The sequence below is a fragment of the Marmota marmota genome, unplaced genomic scaffold, assembly GCF_001458135.2.
Source record: "Marmota marmota marmota unplaced genomic scaffold, marMar, whole genome shotgun sequence".
Classification (NCBI taxonomy): domain Eukaryota; kingdom Metazoa; phylum Chordata; class Mammalia; order Rodentia; family Sciuridae; genus Marmota; species Marmota marmota.
Window position 1 is genome coordinate 192531 of NW_025999944.1, and position 20025 is coordinate 212555.

Sequence of the window (20025 nt, forward strand, 5' to 3'; positions counted from 1 at the left end):
CCCACTGAGGGGGAACAAGGCTCGGTGCCACTTGACCTTCATCTGAAAATAGCTCTCCCTTTCTTGAGACATTGGTGTATAGACTGGAAATTTAAGGGGAAAAAGCTAGGAGGAAAAGTCTTAATGTGTCTGAATGCAGCTGAGATGACTAGCCTCACAGGGAGGCAGCCAGGGAACAGCTACCCTGTCGCCTGCCCGCCTGCTCGGCCACTGCTACCCAGGGCAGCCAGCTTGTCCCTCCTGGTACTTGCTAACTGGCTTCACAGTGGCAACAGATGCCCTTGTCCTCTGATCACTAACTCCATCTGTCCCATGGTCAAGTGGACTCAGGTGAACTGCATTAGACAGAGAGCAATTGCACCTATTACTGTAAATACCCAGAAACACCTTTACTGAAGGGCCCTTTAAAATGAGAAAATAATGCCAAGACTTTATTCCCCGCATCCTCGTGTAGAGGCAAGTCTGCACTCTTAGGAAACACCTAGAACTCTGCATTCACATCTACCACGTTCAGCCCAACTAGAGGGAACAAAATGAGGGGAAAACCAGGCACCAGACAGAAGGAAAAGTCACTTCATTTTCTACTGACAGTATTCAAAAGTTGCTTCAAATTAAATACATTTAATCATTCTTGCAGCCGGGCCTCGCTGAGGGAGATCCCTGCCGTCCCACGGTGCAGCAGGGTGACCGGGACTTGTAAGCACAGCCTGCTGAGGGCAAGGCCCACTTTCCTTGTATTTTCATATTCTTTTAAACTCTGTATTTCAGTCTGTGAAGGTCCAAGTAGTTCCTTGAGGGATTAACGTAGGAATAAAAAACATAAAGGGAAGCCAACATCCACCCCTGAGAACGGTGACTCCGTCGCACGTGAACGGTGGCTCCCAACAGATCCCAGTCAGTGCTCTCCTGTCTGAACATAGTCTTCTGTGACCTGGGTCAGGGTGCTCAGGTACTGCCAGCTCAGGGCAGCCAAGAGCATGACAAAGGACAGGTACAGCGGGGAGTAGTGGCTTCGGGAGATCAGCTGGCAATTGGGAAGATTCTGCGTCCTGATGGTGGAGATGATGTGCCTGGTTTTACTGGAAGACGGGTCCGAGCTGGGGATTCTGTGATAAATCTGTTGAAGAGGAAAAGCTGTGAGTGCCACAGAAGGCGTCCAGTGCTTTAGCATTTCCTGTGGTCACCTTTACAGCAGTCCTCAACAGACAGGCACGTTCCGCCCGCTCAGCGACCCGGAAACAGGCCCAGAGGACGTGGAAGTAACTTGCCCCCTCACTGCCGACCAGGCAGGGGCGTCAACCCAGGTCCTTCACACCAACTAAGGGGCAACACGGCCACCCAGCCCACAGGAGGCAGCTACTGAGAACCCCGAGGGGTGGCACCATGTGGATGCCAGACTGCAGCACCCCACAGGCCAGGCACACAGCAAATGTTGACAGTTCAACTAGGCTGACCCGAGTAGTGCGGAAAAAATGAAGTGATTCTGGAAAAGCAGGCAGAGCAGTTAGGCAAAAGACGCAGCGTGTGGAATGGCCATGAAGCAGGGAGTCCCAAGCCACCCAAGTCCTCCTTTCTGCTCCACAAACCTCTGAAGCACTGCAGTGTCCACCCCCCACACACACTGCCCTCCATTACTGCTCAAGGCCAGGCCTTGGTCAGTCACCTCAGCTGTCCCATTCTGAGTTCCTGCCTCTCTGCTTGAGCCCAGTCTGCTCATCTGTTCACAGAGAGACTGAAACCTTTCCATACCCTCACCTCTGGAAGAGTCTGAGCTCCTTCAGTGAACACGAGGCACCACGGCCAGGGCACACACCTTCCAAGCGGAGGCCACTGTGCTCTTTTGCTTCATGCATGCAAGGCACACTTTTTTCTTTTTTTTTGCTGAGGCTGCTTTGAACTCATGATCCTATATCTCAGCCTCCCGAGCTGCTGGAATTATAGGCATGCGCCACAGCGCCCGGCTCTACTGTACACTCCTGCTGCCTTCTCCCCTCCCACACCCTCTCTCAGATGCACCTCCACATCCTGGCTCCCATACTATCGCTCCCAGCACCTGCAGGCTGGGCCAAGAGTCACTCTCCTAGACATACTCTGACCTTATCACTTTCGTAGAAACAATACACTGGTACAGGACTCCCTTACTAGACTGCTTCTCTCATTCACCTTCTGATCTCTAGCTCTGCACTGTGCCTGCCACACAGCAGGACCTCAGCAAATACTGAATGGAACTGAGAAGCCAGGTAGAAGGTTATGAGTGGAAGTAATAATGTTCTGACCCAGGTCTGCACACAGCGGAGAAGACACAACAGGTGCGTTTTAAATAAAATCATTACCCCAAATTTTCTTTATATGATGGGTATTTTTTAACAAAGATATCTTCTATTCTTGCCACCCTTATCCCCCAAAAACACAGTGGGAATTTAATACAATGAGGAAATAAAAGAATATGCCTGCAGCAAGAAGCTAATGATAGCTAATGTCAGGTATTGTGATATGAAAGATAACTAGAGAGAAAATCAGAGGTGAGGGAAGACACTAACATTAATTTCTATAAAATAAAATTGAGACAATGAAATTCTGCTTGTGATAGCAGTACAAAAGAAAAAGTTGGGAGCCAGCTGTGGTGGCACACACCTGTAAACCCAGCAACTCAGTAGGCTGAGTTAGGAGGATCATGAGTTCAAAGCCAGCCTCAGCAACTTCGCGAGGCACTTGCAACTCAGTGAGACCCTGTCTCTGGATAAAACACTAAAAAGGGCTGGGGATGTGGTTCATGTGTTAAGCACCCCTCGGTTCAAATCCCAGTACCGAAAAAAAGTCAAAGCCCCCAGTCTTCCTCATCCACAGGCTGACATATATATTATGCCCTATAAGCCTACTGATAAACCCATAAGTCATCACGTATAAAAATACATCATCTAGAGTTATGTATAAATGTGAATGCACTTCATACACATGAAATTACGTATGTAATTTAAAAACTAGGGTCAACACTTTTCTATAATTTGATTTTTTCACTCCATTTTACAAAATGTCTTTTTTTTTTAATCACAAGCTTCTCAACATGAATGTGTCGCATATAATAAATTCTCTACTGCCTACTTTGAATATCTAAAGTCCCCAAAGGCCTGTGTGTTAAATAAAGGCTTGGACCTATTGGAGCTGGGGCCTAGTGAGGTTCTTAGGTCACTGAGGGTGCGCCCCCTAAGGGGACTGTGGGACCTAGTCTAGTCTTCTTTTGTTCCCTGGCTCTGGATATAAAAGAGGTGCTTTATCCCACCATACTCCTGCCATGATGTGTGGCCTTGCCACAGGCCTGAGATAATGAGGCCAAACATGGACTGGAATCTCCAAAACAGAGCCAGAGTGAACCTTTATGATTTAATTAACTCAGGTATTTTATTATAGCGAGGGAGAGCTGACACAGCTGCCAATTAGAACTGACTCAAGACAAAGGCTGCACACAGACATTCTTCAACACTGTCTGCAGGTTTCTGTAGAATAAAGGCTACAATTGCTAGGTCCGAGGGTAAAGCACACAACCTTCTGACTGATATGAAAGTATAAAGACAGATAAGGCTAGACCTAGGGACTGCTTACATATAGGACTAGGGAGAAAAGAACTCTAGGATGCCCCCAGGATTCTAAAATTGGGTGTATCGCAATGTCATTCACCAAAAAAAAAAACAACCAAAACCTTAAAGCTCCTACCCCAGGTCTGAACTGAGTAACTGACAAAAAAAGATAAAAATGGCCCAGAAAGCTATATTTTTGGGCCCTCTGAGAGCATCTGTCAGTAAGGAAAAAGGGAGACCAGGCTGGAACTCAGGCAGCACGGCAGATGGAAGAGGAGCCAGAGAGGCCGGGAGCAGGCAGAGGCAAAGGCCTCAGAGGAAACAGTGACAGAAGCAGGAGAGCAAAAGGGTTTCCAGGAGAGAAACCATCATCATGTCAAGTGCCACTGTGCCAAGCACCAGTCTCTAGTCAACGAAGGCTCTGGAGCCTGTTATGCCCTCGTGTACCCACAGGGCACAGGGGCAGCAAGCTTCCATGAGAAGACTAAGGCTCCCTGGCCAAGAGGGGAAAGAGCACTTCTGGCTGCTTGCCAGCAAATTTACTGCTAACCCAAAACAGCAGGCCGATCGTCTCACCGCCTCCTGGGCACACAGTGTGCAGGCCGGTTGAAGCAAGGGCCGGACGAGGGCCTGGAAGCAGTGTCCATCCACCTGCTCAGGAGCCCCTGGGACCTCACTCCACCCCCTCAGGCAAGTTCAGAGGTGTGCAAGGAGAAGCTCTGAGGAGCCTCTTCCAGGTGCACACCCGCTATGGCCAAGCACGGAGTCCACAGAGCAGAAGCGTGTCCTTTCATACTGCAGAGGGCAGACTCAGTGAACATCTGGACACCAGCAAAGGTGGACTTCACACAAGTCTTCATGTCAAACTTCATTTGAAAATGTCCCAAATGCTGACACTAAAACCATTATCAGATTCTACACTTCAGACTCACACATCCTCACAGATATTTCTCTATCAAATCAACTTAAGTATTAGCATTTCCTTCAAATTACCCTGAGTTTCACGAGGGCAATTTCAAAACAGAACGACTAATGCCCTAGATCAGAGGTCAGTCAACTTTCTCCTAAAGGGCCAGAATCTATTTTTTAGCTTTGTGGGCCACCCTGTTACAGCTATCCAACTGAGCCCTTAAATTGCAAAAGCAGCTCCAGTGATAAACAAAGAGTCGGGCTGAATTCCAGGGAGACCGAACTTACAAATCAGGTCAGCCAATCACAATCTGTCCACCTTGGCCTCCAAGCCATCAGTCACAAACAGCATTGCTAACAGTAAAGGACAACCCAAGTAAAATATGAACTTTAACACAGGAGTGCAGCTGCCTTTTTTTTTTTTTTTTTTTTAAAGATGCTGGGGATCAAAACCAGGACTTGGTACATACTAGCTCCCCATAAAATTTTTAAAAATTGTTTTCTAAAATTAGTGATCAGAATACAAAAACAATCTCTGAACTGCATAGTACTTAACATGCTTCTAATTTTTATAAAATGAAGAAATAGTGCTTAAAATGGCACAATTCTGTTGAGAAAGGGTAAATGAACCCCTGGGAACTGTAGTCCAGAGCACCCAATCTCCAATCAGACCTGGATCCAAATTATGGCTCTAGCTCCATTTCCTTGATATCAATAAGCACCCACTTATTAGGAAGCTCAAAATAAATGAGATAATATGGTGAACCAGAGAGTGATTGGTAGCAATTTTTAGTTACTATGGGAATTTTAAGATTTTTTAAAATATATATTTGGTCTTGTCTTAGCACTCCTACAGAGGAACTCCCTGAAAAATGCTGGGGTCAGGTGGGAAACACGAGGAGGAGGAAATACAACAAGCATGTGCAACATGTAAAAGAAATCGGAGCAAAGAGCAGAGCTGCCCAGCACCTGTAGGGCGGCGGTGACAGCTGCTGAGAGCAGCCCTGAGGGCCAGCGCAGCAGGGGAGGAAGGAGCAGGGCCTTCACTCAGTAAGATCATATCCAGGGACCACGGCTTCCACCCCATTCCAGTAGCACCTCCCCCAACACACACACACACACCAGGCATGACAATAAAAACCATCCCCAGAAGTTTCCCATCGTCCCTGGTGAAAGGCGGGCAGATGACTGCCACCCGGGAAACAGTACTCTCAGGCCTACAGTCTAGCTATGAGCAACTGACCATGAGAGCGCCCCAGATCCAGCCTCCTAGAAAACCATTGTGAAGCTAGTCAAACCCTCCACAGTCGAAGATTTGGCTTGAACGGGTATGCTTTATCTAATAGGTTGGTTGTGGCATTTGAAAACAAGACTTGCAAAAGAAACTCAGAAAAGACTGCAACTTGATGGTTCTGTTTTGGCCGAATTCTCTTCTGTGGTTTCCAGTTGAGCCCTGTGATGTGACAGAACCACCTGGACTAGAGCACGGGATCCACTCAGCCACGTGCTCCATTGGCTTACACAAGCATCACCTTCACGTTACTCACCCTTGAAACAGGAAGTCTGATTGGTCTAAACCTCATCTCCCAGCTCTTGGGGCTGGGGGCATAGCTCGGTGGTAGAGCACTACCCAGTATGCACAATTCCCTGGGTTCCTGGATTCTATCCCTAGCACTACCAAAAAAAAAAAAAAAAATTCAACCCAGAATCTCCATCCTATGTCTTGCTTCATGGACCTCTTCTTACCAGGGTCCTGTGCTGCCCTGAACCAGCAGCTCAGCTCCTGTACATAAAGGATACCAACTCCTGTCTCTTCATGCCATAGCAGAGTGAGGTGTTAGGATCATCTAATTTCCAAACATGGTATGTGTGAACAGTGACATTATCTAAATCATAAAGTAGCTACAAATTATCCAGGGAGCTAAACAAAACCCACCTCTTCCATATACTGGTATATTATGGCCTTGACAGCTGGCATGTTGGTGGCATCCATCATCAGGGTCACTGCTTGCCCCTTCCGAATCTTCACCACCCCTTTGAACACCTGCTGATTATTGTAGCAGGCCGCCAAGGTAGCAATGGCCATCACCTAGAAATAGCAGGAGACGGAGAAAACGTCGTAACGGCCGGGCGAGCAATCCTCAGCAGGACAACGTGAGAAGGCCAAGTAAGAGCTGTGAGCAACTGACCAAGAGAGCGCCCCAGATTTCTGCCTTCCCACCCCCCCCTTTCTCAACAACACACAAGATCAAGCACTTCTGCAGTTTTAGATTATTCTGTAATTCAGCACCAAAAGTTATCATTTTATTTAGAAAAAATGTTAATCTGTCATTCCCCATGCTAGAGCAATGGGTCACTAGATCTGAAATATGGCCAAAATAATATCTGGAAAGAATTTTACATTTTTTACTACAATGAACATAATTATTATATATTAAAAATTACTATGAGGTGCCAGGGTATGGTGGGTACCTGCCCCTTCCGAATCTTCACAGTCCTAGTTACTTAGGAGGTTGAGGAAGGAAGACCACAAGTTTAAGGATAGCTAGGCAATTGGCAAGACACTGTCTCAAAATAAAAAATAGAAAGGGCTGAGGATGTGGGCTCAGTGACAGAGCACCCTGGGTTCAATGCTCCACCCCACACAAAATAATGAATAGGAAGAAAAACAACAGGACGGTACGATTTCCTATTCTGAACAGCAAACTATTTTAGGATAATGGGAACCTTAGATAGACATGCAGATTTTAGTTCCAACTACCATTTGAAAGTAGTCAGAGTAGAACAAAATCAAACCAAGTTTCTAAACTAGTTAAATCTTTTCACTTTCTTCAATTAAACTTGAGTCGATAACTGAAATAACTGGTAAACGCAATTATCAGGAGCAAGCTCCTAGAATATCAAGGGGCCAGATCGACAGATCAGGGTTTGTTATCCTAAGTCTAGAAAAAGAAGAAATATTAGGTGTTTAATAAAGATTTTTTAAAATAATAACAGCTTCACCTAAGTTTTACCCTGAATTCCCAATAAACCTACACTAAAGCCCTTGATTAAACTGTTGACCATAAGAATCTAGCTAGTTTAGAATAGTTAAGGGGCAAAAAGTGAATCTAGAAGGTTGGTTCTGGAAAAGAGCAGACTTAACCTTGAGGTTGAGCTGAATGTAGTGCCGGGAGGCAAAGGGGTACTGTGAGTCACTGCGAGTCACTGCCTGTTCTCCAGCAAGAGGAGACACACTGGAGTCACCCCCTAAGGAACACTGTCCCCAAGTAAAGAAGAGTCGGTTGCACTCCACCCCCCTTACCAGTGCTCCACTCCCTTCAGCCCCCACTTCTACACACACCAAGAGGAGCCCCAATCCATACCTGTGGAATAGCACAGAAGTTAAACACACTCTGGTTCCGGAGTCTTGACAGGTAGGTGATGACATCAGGGATGTGGTGCAGGGCATTAGTTATCAGTTCATTCAGGCACTGCACCGCCAAGTCAATGTTTTCTGGCTTAGCAAAATCCCCCAGCTTCTTAACATACCTGCTCCAAACCTACCAGATACGGAGATTAAAGAACAAGTCAACGCGTGCACAGGAGAATTTACAGATGACATTAAGAGATCAAAAAAAAAGTGGCTTTGTGAATCAGCACTGTGATCAGGTCTCTTCACTACTGACTCATTTCTCATAGAGATGGAGCCTGCTCAAAGACATCTGATAGCAGTCAAGGCCAATCACAGTGCACACTGGGAAGGTGTCCCTTAGAGACACCCAGGACGCCGGCACTAAGCAACGCCTTAGACTCACTTAAAGAGCCTCCTGCAGCTGGAAGATGTCAGCTGAGTCCCAAACAAACCCAGCTATGTACACAATCAGCTATGGCGGCACTACAAACTAAATGTTTTTGTTCAGGACAACCAGGCCTCAAAATAATGAAAGATTAACACCCCATTCCTGATCTCGTAAGAATGCTATTGAACAAGCACAAATGGGACAAATGGAAGGGTCTGCACTCCAGGAACATTACCTCCCTGCATCTTACAAACTTGAAAGTCAAAAAATATCAATTCCAGTGAGATTGGTTTGATGAATTTTAAATTAATTAATTTATTTTGGTTTGATGATTTTTAGTGACACTATCTAGGATTCTTTGGAGAGTAACTTTTATTCCTAGGTAATTCTTTAACTTCCTCAAAATAAATGACTAGGCCTAAAAGGACTAGAAGATTCTACTGAAAGTCAAATTCGCTATACATTCTTAATTTGCACTTAAATAACGAAGATTGATGGTAGTAAACTGTTCTGTGGAACATGGAAAAAAACTGCTTAATGAAACCTCATTTTACCCATCATCCAGCCTCAACAATGGACATATGACCAATTTTGTTCTATCTATACCCCCAACTCCTGAATTATTTTAAAGTAAAGTCCTAATGTATCATTTCATAAGTACTTTATTATGAAATCCCAAAAGATAAGGAAACTTTATTGTATATTTAAAATATATCATACCTAAATAATAATATTAATATTTAACAAACAATAGTATTCAAATTCCCCGACTGTCTAACTTCCCCTCCCCTGGTTGTTCAAATGAGGATCTAAACAAGACCCACCATTGGCTACGGTGGGTGTCATAAGTCTCAACCTTCAGGGTCTCTCTCATTCTTTTTCTTGCCCCGTGGCCTGACAGATTTCCTATACTCTGGATTTTGCTGTTTGCATCCCTGGCATTCTTGTAAACTTAAAGGCCCCACAGGAACACATCCCAGGTGACCTGTGTCCCTCCCTCAGAACCAGCCTCCCCAGAAACACAGTTCCAGAAGGCTTCCCAACTTCACACCAACTGGGCGTCCTGTAGCGGAGTCAATTCTAACGATGTCTACCCAGAGAGGGCTTCAGATCCCACAGGTCACTTCAAAAGACTGCCCCCTAGACTTGTGACCAACTGGTTATGAAATGGGGTTCCCAAAATACCCTCCTTAGCTGTAGTTTAGTGGAGTGGTTCACAGAGCTCAGGGAAGCACTATGTTTCATGGTTTAGTATTATAAAGGACACAGATGAACAGCCAGGTGTCAGAAATGCATTTGGAGACGTGTAGGAGAAGGGGTTTGCATGACCTCTAGGGTGCCAGCCACCCTATAGCTAAGGAGCTCTCTGATCCCAGTCCTGTGGGTTTTTAGGGAAGCTCCTTATACAGGATGATGGATTAAATCATTAGCCACTGGGGATCAACTCAACCTACAACCTTCTAATCACATGTTATATCCCTCGGCAAATGGTACCTCCATTCAGTCTCATTAGCATATTAAGAAAACTTATCTCTTGGGAGATTCCATAGGTTTTAGAAGCAGTGTGCCAGAAAACTGACATAGACCAAATGTGTATTTTCTTTCTTTTCAGTAAAAGGGATTGAACCAGGAACACTCTACCACTGAGCCATACCCTATTCCTCTTATTTTTTATTTTGAGACAAGATCTTGCTAAGTTGCTGAGGGTCTCACCAAGTTCCCCAGGCCAGCCCTGAACTTACAATCCTCCTGCCTCAGTCCAAATGTACATCTCTCATAAATCACAGTATCATACTAATGACTTGAATATAATGATCAACTTTATGATTCAAAATTTATATAACATTGTGAGCTGGGCACAGGGCACACATCTGTAATCTCAGTGACTTAGGAGACTGACAGATCATAAGTTCAAGCCCAGCCTCAGTAACTTACTGAGATTTTTGTCTCAAAATAAAAAATAAAAAGGGCTGAGGATGTAGATCAGTGGTAAACCACCCCCGGGGATTAAATCCCCCGTACAAAAATAAATAAATGGAAAGCAGACGGCCTTGTTGAGTTACTCCATCATGTACGGAACAGCAATTTCCAAAGCTGTGCCTAAACCTGAGTTAGTAGACTGTAATAAGTACTCCATTTTGAGTTGAAGTGCTGAGGCACAAAGGCACAATAAAAATGACCATCTGCAGACTTACCAAATTAATCAGAAGCACATGGATGCATGGGCATATCAAATTCAGATCATAAAGACCTGGACACAAGGTTATTAAACACACCACAAGAGGTCTGTGTCAAGAAGAGGGAGAGGGCCAAGTGCAGTGGTGCAGGCCTGTAGTCCCAACTGCTTGGAAGGCTGAGGCAGGGGGAGTGCAAGTTCAAGGCCAGACTGAGCAACTAATCAAGATCCTGTCTCAAAATATAAAATGGACTGAGGATGCAGCTCACTGATAGAATGCCCCTAGTTTCAATCCCCAGTATTGCAAAAACAAAAGACAAAAAACAAAAAGTAGGAAAATATTGGTAGCTTATACTATAGATGATACATTTATATACCTAATATGAAAAGAACTTCTAAAAGTTAAGGCCAGCCACCTTATAGAAAAATGGGCAAGGAGATAAGAACAGATAGTTCACAGGTAAATACTCAGTCTTCCACCTAATAAAAATTTATGTTTAAACCACCCTGAACTCAGACTGAGTATGTAAAAGACATGTGACTGGGAAGAACTCTTCAGTCTGTCAATTAGAGGACTCAGCCCTCTGGCTATAAGAACAGATTTAGAAGAAGCCCAAGAGCCAAGCCCTTCCTAAGAAATCTGTGGCTAAGCTAGTGTACCTATGCTACATCCGCCACTGGGAGAAAGAGGGGAGTCAGCCAATGACACAGGCTAGTCCTGGCTGCTGCCACTCACTGAACAAACTGAACCCTGACCTCTTCCCTACCAGCTCCAATGATGCCCGAAGCAGTAGGTCTCTTGTTTCTGCCATTTGTAAACACAGGGCTTCATGATTTGTTTTCAAAGTGTTTAAAATAGTTTTCCCCCAAAATACCCAGAATCTGTTACCTCCTGAGGCCAAAACTCTCTTCCTTCTCTCTGGTCTTCCAGGTAATCACGAATGATGTTTGTTTTCTGCAGAAATAGTCCCATAGAGTTTGCAAGGTTTACGTCTTCACCAACTACAGGGTCTTCAAACTCTGAGGCCGAGAACAGACGGGAAAGGCCAATTCCCACCAGCCCAGCAACATAGTGACAGTACTGCAAAAGATGATTTTTAAAGTCTTTTAATATGAAATTTTCACTGAAATGGAAATGCTAGATATCATTGGCTACAAAAAAAAAAAAAAAAAAGCCTGTTCCAAATATTGTACATGCTCTTACTTTGATTAAAAAACACAAACATGTACATGTAAGAACTGTGCACTAAAGATTTAACACCAACCCTGTATCTCTGGCTAATGGGAATGAATGTTTAAGAACAAAGTACCTCCACCATGTGCTAACACTGCTAACATGAGCACCCTGCATGAGCAATCTTCATAAACACCTCGTGTGGTGCCTACTCTTGCTACCTTGGCTTCACAGATGAAGAAACTGAGACAGGTAGAGTCCATTGATAAGATCACTCATCTGTGCAGCAGAGGGCCAGGGATTCAAAGGCAAGTCTCCTGGCTTAAGAGTCAGGCTTTAGCATCACTAAAACTTAGCACATGTAATTCTTAACTATCAAAGAATTTTCTTCCTGAAACCAGGTTATCAAAGCTATCCTCCTTTGAAAAGGGTGTTCCAAGACATCTAAATGCAATACCTTTATGTGAAATGAATATCTATTAGGCAATTTTAAAAGAGTAGTTAAAGAAGGTACACTCTCTGGGCAGTCTACAGGAAGAGAAAAAGGCCAGAGACGAATCAAGGACACAACAAAATGAGGAGAAAGCACTTGAAATGTGTTTTCAGACAAGAAGAACCTAGAAGGAGTAAAGATTGGCTGAAGTAGTAGATGGATAAAAAAAAATGTGGTATATATACACAATGGAATATTACTCAGCAATAAAAGAGAATAAAGTCATGGCATTTGCAGGTAAATGGATGGAATTGGAGAAGATAATGCTAAGTGAAGTTAGCCAATCCCAAAAAACAAATGTTGAATGTTTTCTCTGATATAAGGAGACTGATTCATAGTGGGGTAGGGAGGGAGAGCATGGGAAGATTAGACGAACTCTAGGATAGGGCAGAGGGGTGGGAGGGGAAGTGAGGGGACAAGGGGTTAGAAATGATGGTGAAATGTGATGGACATCATTATCCAAAGTACACGTATGAAAACACGAATTGGTGTGAATATACTTTGTATACAAGCAGAGATATGAAAAATTGAGCTCTATATGTGCAATATGAATAGTAATACGTTCTGCTGTCATATATACAAAAATTAATTAAAATTTTTTTTAAAAAAAGATTGGCTAAAGTTAGGTAGAAAAAAAATTAGCTGTGAATAGCTACTTGAAATTGATAAGATTTATAAGAAATTGAAAAACGTTAGTGTATCTATAGTGCTCTCTAGGGGGAAACACATTTTAAAATAATAGTTCTTTGGGTAGGAACACTCTTAGAATAGAGGCCTATATAATTCATCTTCCTTCAAATTTGAAGGGAAAAAAAATCTTAAAATATCCAATTTTATCTAATCAGAACTGCTATGCAACAGTAGATCCGCACTGCAGAGAAGGAGTTACTACATGATAACCAGGGATGGGCCTTGGCCAAAAGGAGTTTCAATTTCAAATTTTAAAATTTTAAATCCAGAAACTGAAGTTCTAGCACCAAGCATGCGCCTGTTAACTCAGCATAAATCAGCAGTTTCACAGACATTTCCATCAAGTTTTTCTGGTCTCTGCAGTGCCAAGAATCAAACCCAGGACTTCACACATGTTCAGAAAGCACTCCACCACTGAGCCACATCCTCAGCCCTCTCCATCAAGTTTTAAGGTGCAAAAATGAATGGGCCAGACTCTGGACCCACTGACTCAATGAATATGGATCAGTGTCTCTTTTGAGATCCTAATTAAAGCCCTAGTAGAGGTACAAAATATGCAAAATCTAGATTTTTTAAATGTCCCTGTTTCCACAGGAGTGACATGTAGGTCTCACAAGCACCATTCCTGTGGAAAACTGGACAAGCCACTCCACCCCTACCCCGTATTTTATGTTCCACTTGGCCCCTGCAGCCAAGTACATCCCCTTGCCCAGATGAGCTCTCCCTCACCTCCAGGCCAGCCTAGCCTACAAGGCTACAGCCTACAAGCCTACAGCTGCTGGGCAGGAGCAAGCTCTGTCCAGATAAAAGCTACTATGATTGTATTTGCTATACCATCTATCCTCACAGCCCTTCCAGCTACTTCTGTCCCCTGAGGAAGATGCACTCACCCCTGGGGAGGGGGAGTTTCTCGCAGTTCAGTTTCCAGGTATGTTCTTCTATAACTGCTATGGATTGAATGTGTCCCCACAAAAAGCATGTGTTGGAAACAATCTTCGGTGCAACAGGGTTGCAGGGGTATCTAATGGAAGGTGTTTGGACATGAAGGCTCTGCCCTCATACGTGCATCAATACCAGTTATAAAAAAGCTAGAGGCTGCTAGTTCAATCCCTTGCTTTCCACCATATTATGACACAGCAAAAAGCCCCCACCAGACACAGGTCCCTTGAACTTTTCCAGCCTCCAGAACCGTGAGAAATAAATTTTATATCTTTATACATTACCCAGTCTCTGGTGTTGTGTCATAGTGACCCAAGATGGACCAGGTCAATAACCATCACATAAATTGTGGGAGGGTGTAAAGAAAGTTGGAAGCATCTCCAAGTGTCTTAATTCTTTTTTTCTTTTCCAGCAACGAGATTGAACCCAGAGCCTCACACATGCCAGGAAAGCACTCTACCACTTAGCTATGCCACCAGGCCCCAAGTTCCTTCTTTCCATAAGGAGATGGTAACAAAGGAAGAAACAGATATTAGATGCAATCCAAAATTAATAGCTCTGCATTCTCATGAGCTGTTCTTTGTTTCTAAGGAAATGGACACATTATATAGAAGTATAAATGACAGGGATGTCTCAGAAACAAACTGGCCAAGCTGGCACTGAGTTTAAAATATTTCTTAAGATAGGACTGAAAATAACTCAGATACCAACTAATGTACATACACAGTAAAAAAAAATTTAACAAAAACCTTTATTTTTAAAATTTGAAAACTACTCATATTTCTATATTACATGACATAATTTGGTCATTTACCTAATCTTCACACCAAATCAGATACAATTTTCTAAGCTCAAGGGTACTTTTCTAAGTACCCTTGAAGACAAGTTAAATCTACTTTGGCCTCATTTAGTAGTAAGCTCTCTAGGGCTTGGATAATTTCATAGACAGAGCATTAAACTTTAAGCCCCTTTTAAGTGTTTACAAGGAGTCATTCAACCTAAACAGATGAAATCAGAAAACTTGGAACTGGTGGACAACTTTGTCCTCATTCTGAGCTTAACCATAAAGACGGCCAGTTCCATTTCAGGTACCAACCACAGACCCTATTTCACAGAGACACTGACCTTGTCCCACTCCCGTTCGGAGGTCACGTTCTTATCCAAAAACTCTGCCATTCCAGTTCCCATTCTCTGGCAGATGTCAGCAATCACTGTTTGATATTTCTTAGCCAGATTTCTAAACTCCAAGGAGATCTGAAATGGAAATCGTAAAAAATAGAAAACAAAAATTCTGTACTTTCATGTACCAAACAGAAAGCTGTGCTCTCGTAAAAAGCTGGGCTCTAGTGAGGAGCAGGACCCACTTCCCATCATCAGTTCTCAGTTTACACCATGAAGCTGCAGTGCCTTCCTCATTCTAAGGCCACACTTTGAATTCCTTGAACAACTCCATTAATAGCAGGTCTGCCGCCCAGTAATTTTTCCCAAGCCCAGACTCTAACATAGAAAAGTAGTGCTGATATTTCTTTCTTTTAAAAAAATATTTTGTTTATTTATTTTTATGTGGTGCTGAGGATCAAACCCAATGCTTCACATGTGCTGGGCAAGTGCTCTACCATTGAGTCACAACCCCAGCCCCTGTTTTTTCTTTTAAAATTATTTCTACTGCACAAATTCTTTTTTCTTTTCTTTTTTTTTTGCAGTACCTGGAATGAACCCAGGGATACTCTACCAAGTTATGTCCCCAATTCCCAGCCCTTTCCACTTTTTATTTTGAAACAGGGTCTTGCTACTTTCCCCGGCTGGCCTTAAACTTGACCTTCTCCTGCCTCAGCCTCCTGAGTCAATGGGACTACCTGCCACTAAACCTGGCTATTACACAAATATTTTATTTAAGTTTAAAGTTCAAAGAACTGTTTAGTGATTATCAAAATACAATCTAAAAGCACCATGAACTTCTTAAATAAAATACTAAGAAACATTAACTGAGCTGACACAACACTGCCAACAATGAATAGATGCTCTTAAAGATCACAAGTATGAGATTTGACCTGTGTTTACAGAAAGGTTAGAAAAACTTCCTCAGGAAACACCTAAACTTAAGGACTTAAGGAAGCACCAGCTGGCCTAAGGGACACAGCAATGGAGAAGCCTGAGGTCCTATCAGATTTCCCTGAGGAATATCAATTGTTAAACCCAAAAGACCCACTAAACCAATCTGGGTGCTCCAGAGGCTAATGCGGGTTTGTGCCAACCTGGGCATTCAGCAAGACCCTGTTCAAAATAAAAAACAACAAGGGCTGGGGTTTAGCTCAGTCTTAAAGCACACCTGACTTCAATCCCCAGTACACCACCCCCCTCGCCTCCCAACACTGCCACAAGGAAAAATCCCTTCTTTTCAGAACAGCTGCTCCAAGTCAAAGCCAAAAAGTAATTCCTAGGGTGAAGGGAAACAAACTAGCAACTCTACCCAGGGTTATGTGAATCCCTGACTCTCCATAGCTCCTGGCCAGGGCATTTCTATTTATAAGAGGACAGGCCAAGGAGGGCAGGAGCTTAGATTCCAAAACACAAACACTGTAAACACTTCCCCTTCTAAGTCCGACCTATTCCCTTCAGCAACATTTTGGTATTTATTACATATTACATAACTCAAAAAATGAAAAAAAAAAAAATCCAGGAAAAAGGGACCAGGAAGAGCTCTGATTTCCTTGCAGCCTGAAGGAAGAAGCACAGCCTGCAAGCAACTCAGCCTCAGGCTGGGCCTCACGCCCTCCCCCCACCCCACCCCGCCCCCAACGCCCAGCCACCCTGCTGCCCTGGGAAGAGGCTGGGAGCCCCATGCACCCTCCAGGGAGCTCTGTCCAACAATTACAGCAGATACCCAGGTCTTGGGTCACTTCCAGCTATTCCAAGGACAGAAACGCAGGAGTCAACAGTGAGTCCTTGGATAGTGGACAAAGGACAAATCCCAAGGTGTGGGCAAGGGGAGCATGGAGCTTCCATTAACTCCTAAATACAAATTTCCCTAATTATAAGCCTTAGGAGCTTTGTGATTGAAACACTGGGCATGTCTACCTTCACCTATATTTTTAAAAAAGTGTTTTTTGTTTTTTGTTTCAGCGAACTTTTAAAAGAGGCAGTAAAATGTGCCATGTAAACACAAGGGCTCTGGGGTCAACCTTCTGGATTCAAATTCCAATTCTGCATTTTAACTTCACAAGTGATCTTAGGCAGATGCTTAAGTTCTTTTTGTCTTTTTTATATATTTTTAGTTGTTGTTGGACACATGCCTTTATTTTATTTATTTTTATGTGGTGCTGAGGATCGAACCCAGCGCCTCGCACATGCTAGGCCATCACTCTACCACTGAGCCACCACCCCAGCCCAATGCTTAATTTCTTTATGCTTCTGCTTTCTCAACTATGCAACTGTGGATGTTAATGGTACATCACATACTAGGGAGCCTGCCTATCAAAACTATTATAGATAAAATAACAAACAGTAAATTAACAATGAAATATTTTTAGGTACAGATTCCTAGTAAGTTACTCAATAAATGTATGATAGTATTGCTATTATAATTTAAAAACCACCCAGTGCTATTTCTTGAGCTACATTTAAAGGTAGAGCTCTATGACTTTGCGCTTGCTACTTATTCCATGTGAGAAAGGTAAACCTGAATCCATAATATATAAAGAGTTCTAGAAAGCCCAGCTTGAAATGATACCAGCTAACGTTCACTAAGGCAAAAAGAAGCAAGTCCAAACTCCAGACACAAACTGTGCATCAAGTAGAGTTCCCTTGGTCAGAATGCTCAATTTAGGATTATTCCTAGAACCTGCGGGACCTGGGAGAAGAGTACAAATAGAGGTCCACACATCACGGGTGGCAAAAAAATAAAACAAAAATTACCTCTTGAGCTAATAACTTGTTCATTAAAACATGTTCTACCTGCCCTGTCTTGACAAATACATCTTCATAACAACCTGGAGTACAAGGTTTGAATGATGTGTGTACATATTTTGATACTAGGGATTAAACCCCAAGGCATTTACCACTGAGCTATACCCCCAGCCCTTTTTATTTTGAGACAGCATCTCTCTTTAAGTTGTCAGGCTGGCCTCTGTCTTGCAATCCTCTGATCATCATGCCCCAGCCTCCCAAGTCACTGGAATCGCTGTCCTGTGCCATAGGCTCAGCTACTTCATGTTCAAATATGAAACTTTCAAAAACAGAGTGTGATTTTTCCATGGAATGCTGCAGGCAAAAGAAGATACTTACATTTACAAACATTGAAACAGTATCTGAAAATTTACTAGGTATCTCCCGCAAATGATTTTCACATTCACATGTTTGTGCCTTCCATTTTTACAATACCTAAGACATTTACCTCATGATCAGAAATCAATTACTATAAATCTACTCTACTCAAAAGTAGTTTGGGAGGTTTTTTTCTGTTTTGGAGGCCAGCTCTAGCAATATTATTTTTTAAAGGGTGAACACTCTGATTATAAATGGGGTGCAAACACTGCTTACAGCACATCTGCCTTAGCAGAATTCAAAGGTCTTCAGTGAATCGCTATAATTTCCAAGGCCAGTCAGAGGGAACCCATCCTCTGAGCACCAAGCACCAATACTTTCCCTCACCCCGTCCTTCTCCATAGACTCTTTTCTTTCTTCTTTTCTCACATTATACTATGTTATATTTTGGGCTCTGGCACTGAAGATATGAACTTAGCAATCTGAGGTAACCCCTGCCCAAAGGAGTCTTTCTCAAACTAAGGGATAGACTCTCCTGTTCAGCCTACTCCCTTTCCCACTCAGATATGTAGATTTATTTCCTTAGCAAAAGCAACACAAGGTCTGCCTTTCATTAAAACTCTGGCAACTTTGGGGGCTGCTGTGAGCAATTAGGAAACATGTGACTTTGTTAAGTCAAACCTTTGCTCACAGGAAATGAAAGAGTCACTTATTATATTTACGTGATGACATGTGCAAACACTAAAAGAGTAGGACCTAGTCACCTGTATAAAATAAACCTGAGGAATCCTCAAAGCTCAAGGCTTTAATTATGTTCCAGGAGAACAAACCAAAAAGTAAATATGTCCCAGGCACTAAATTCTTTGTATGTATGAAATTCCTCAACCCTCACAGTTCTATCCTCAATAATGAGGACACTGAGGCGAAAGCAATTAAGGAATTTGCCCAGGATCATAAAACTTTAAGTGGCAGAGGATCACCCTGCTGCTCAACCCTCATCCCAGCTGCTAAAAGAGCTCACTTCCTACCTCACAGGTGCTACCAGCGCTGAGCACCAACCCCAAGCAACCAGGCTCAGGGAAGTCAGGTGACATTATAACAGTAGGTCAGACTGTGAAAGCCTGCCTAACAATCTACCTTTTTCAACACAAAAACTGAATCCAGTTTTCCATGAGAATAAACACTGACTTCAAAACAACATACATGTAATAAGGATAGTAGCCAATGCTATTCAAGAGCTTTACCTACTCCAACTCTTCTAAAGCTCAACACCATGAGGTAGATAATATTACGGTCCCCTATTTATAGATGAAGAAACTGAGGCACAGAGAAGTTATGCGCCAGTGAATGAGCTGGAATTCCAACCCAGACAACCTGGCTCCAGGGTTCTCCTCCATCACATCCTGCTGCCCTTAGACTGCTTACTTTACCTTCCTCTACAGCTACATGGGACAGCTGACACTACACTGCCAGGGTAACGACGTGTACACAGAAGAGACTCGTAATTTGGCTACCGTGGGGAAGTCCTCCAGCACTTGTCGGTCCTTCTCCTTGCTCTCCATGAACCGCCAGTCTGGATCGTAAAGGAAAGTGTGAAAGTTGTGCAGCAGTGGGACCTTTTTTTCCACACTGATGGTCATGTCATCTTCCAGGGTGTCCAGAGCTCGGAGAACCAGATAAAAGATGCACACTGCGTGGCTGCGGAGAAGGGAAGGCTATTAACGTATTAGAACAAGAAGCCAAAGGTGTCTGTTTTAAGATAACATGTCATTTGTACCAGGCCATTTTCTAAATCCACCTACAACCCTTAACTACACAGAACTATGAAAGGAGCCCAAGCCCTTTCATACTTAACAAACTTATTTATTTATTTTCCTTTCTCAAATGGGAGTAATATACTTTTATAGCTATTTATAAGGCACAAAATTTAAAACCTACTAGGTAAATGTTGCTTCTGCTCCCAGAATCAACTACATTTAATGTAGGCCATTAGGCAAAATGGGCAGTTAGGGAATGTAAGCAAT

General features: G+C 43.2%; 1 protein-coding gene across 2 annotated transcripts in view; it reads right to left on the reverse strand.

Annotated features, from left to right (window-relative positions):
• Positions 1–557: 557 nt before the first annotated feature.
• Fdft1 (farnesyl-diphosphate farnesyltransferase 1) overlaps positions 558–20025 on the reverse strand; it is a 30413-nt gene continuing 10945 nt past the window's right edge. For both annotated transcript variants that reach the window (XM_015499409.2, XM_015499408.2), the window contains 6 exons: positions 19516–19699; positions 14864–14992; positions 11332–11523; positions 7850–8026; positions 6421–6573; positions 558–1117 (listed from right to left, as the gene is read on the reverse strand). In XM_015499409.2, coding sequence (XP_015354895.1) covers positions 896–1117; positions 6421–6573; positions 7850–8026; positions 11332–11523; positions 14864–14992; positions 19516–19699 — 1057 coding nt within the window. In that variant the 3' untranslated portion in view covers positions 558–895. The remainder of the gene's footprint in view (positions 1118–6420; positions 6574–7849; positions 8027–11331; positions 11524–14863; positions 14993–19515; positions 19700–20025) is intronic.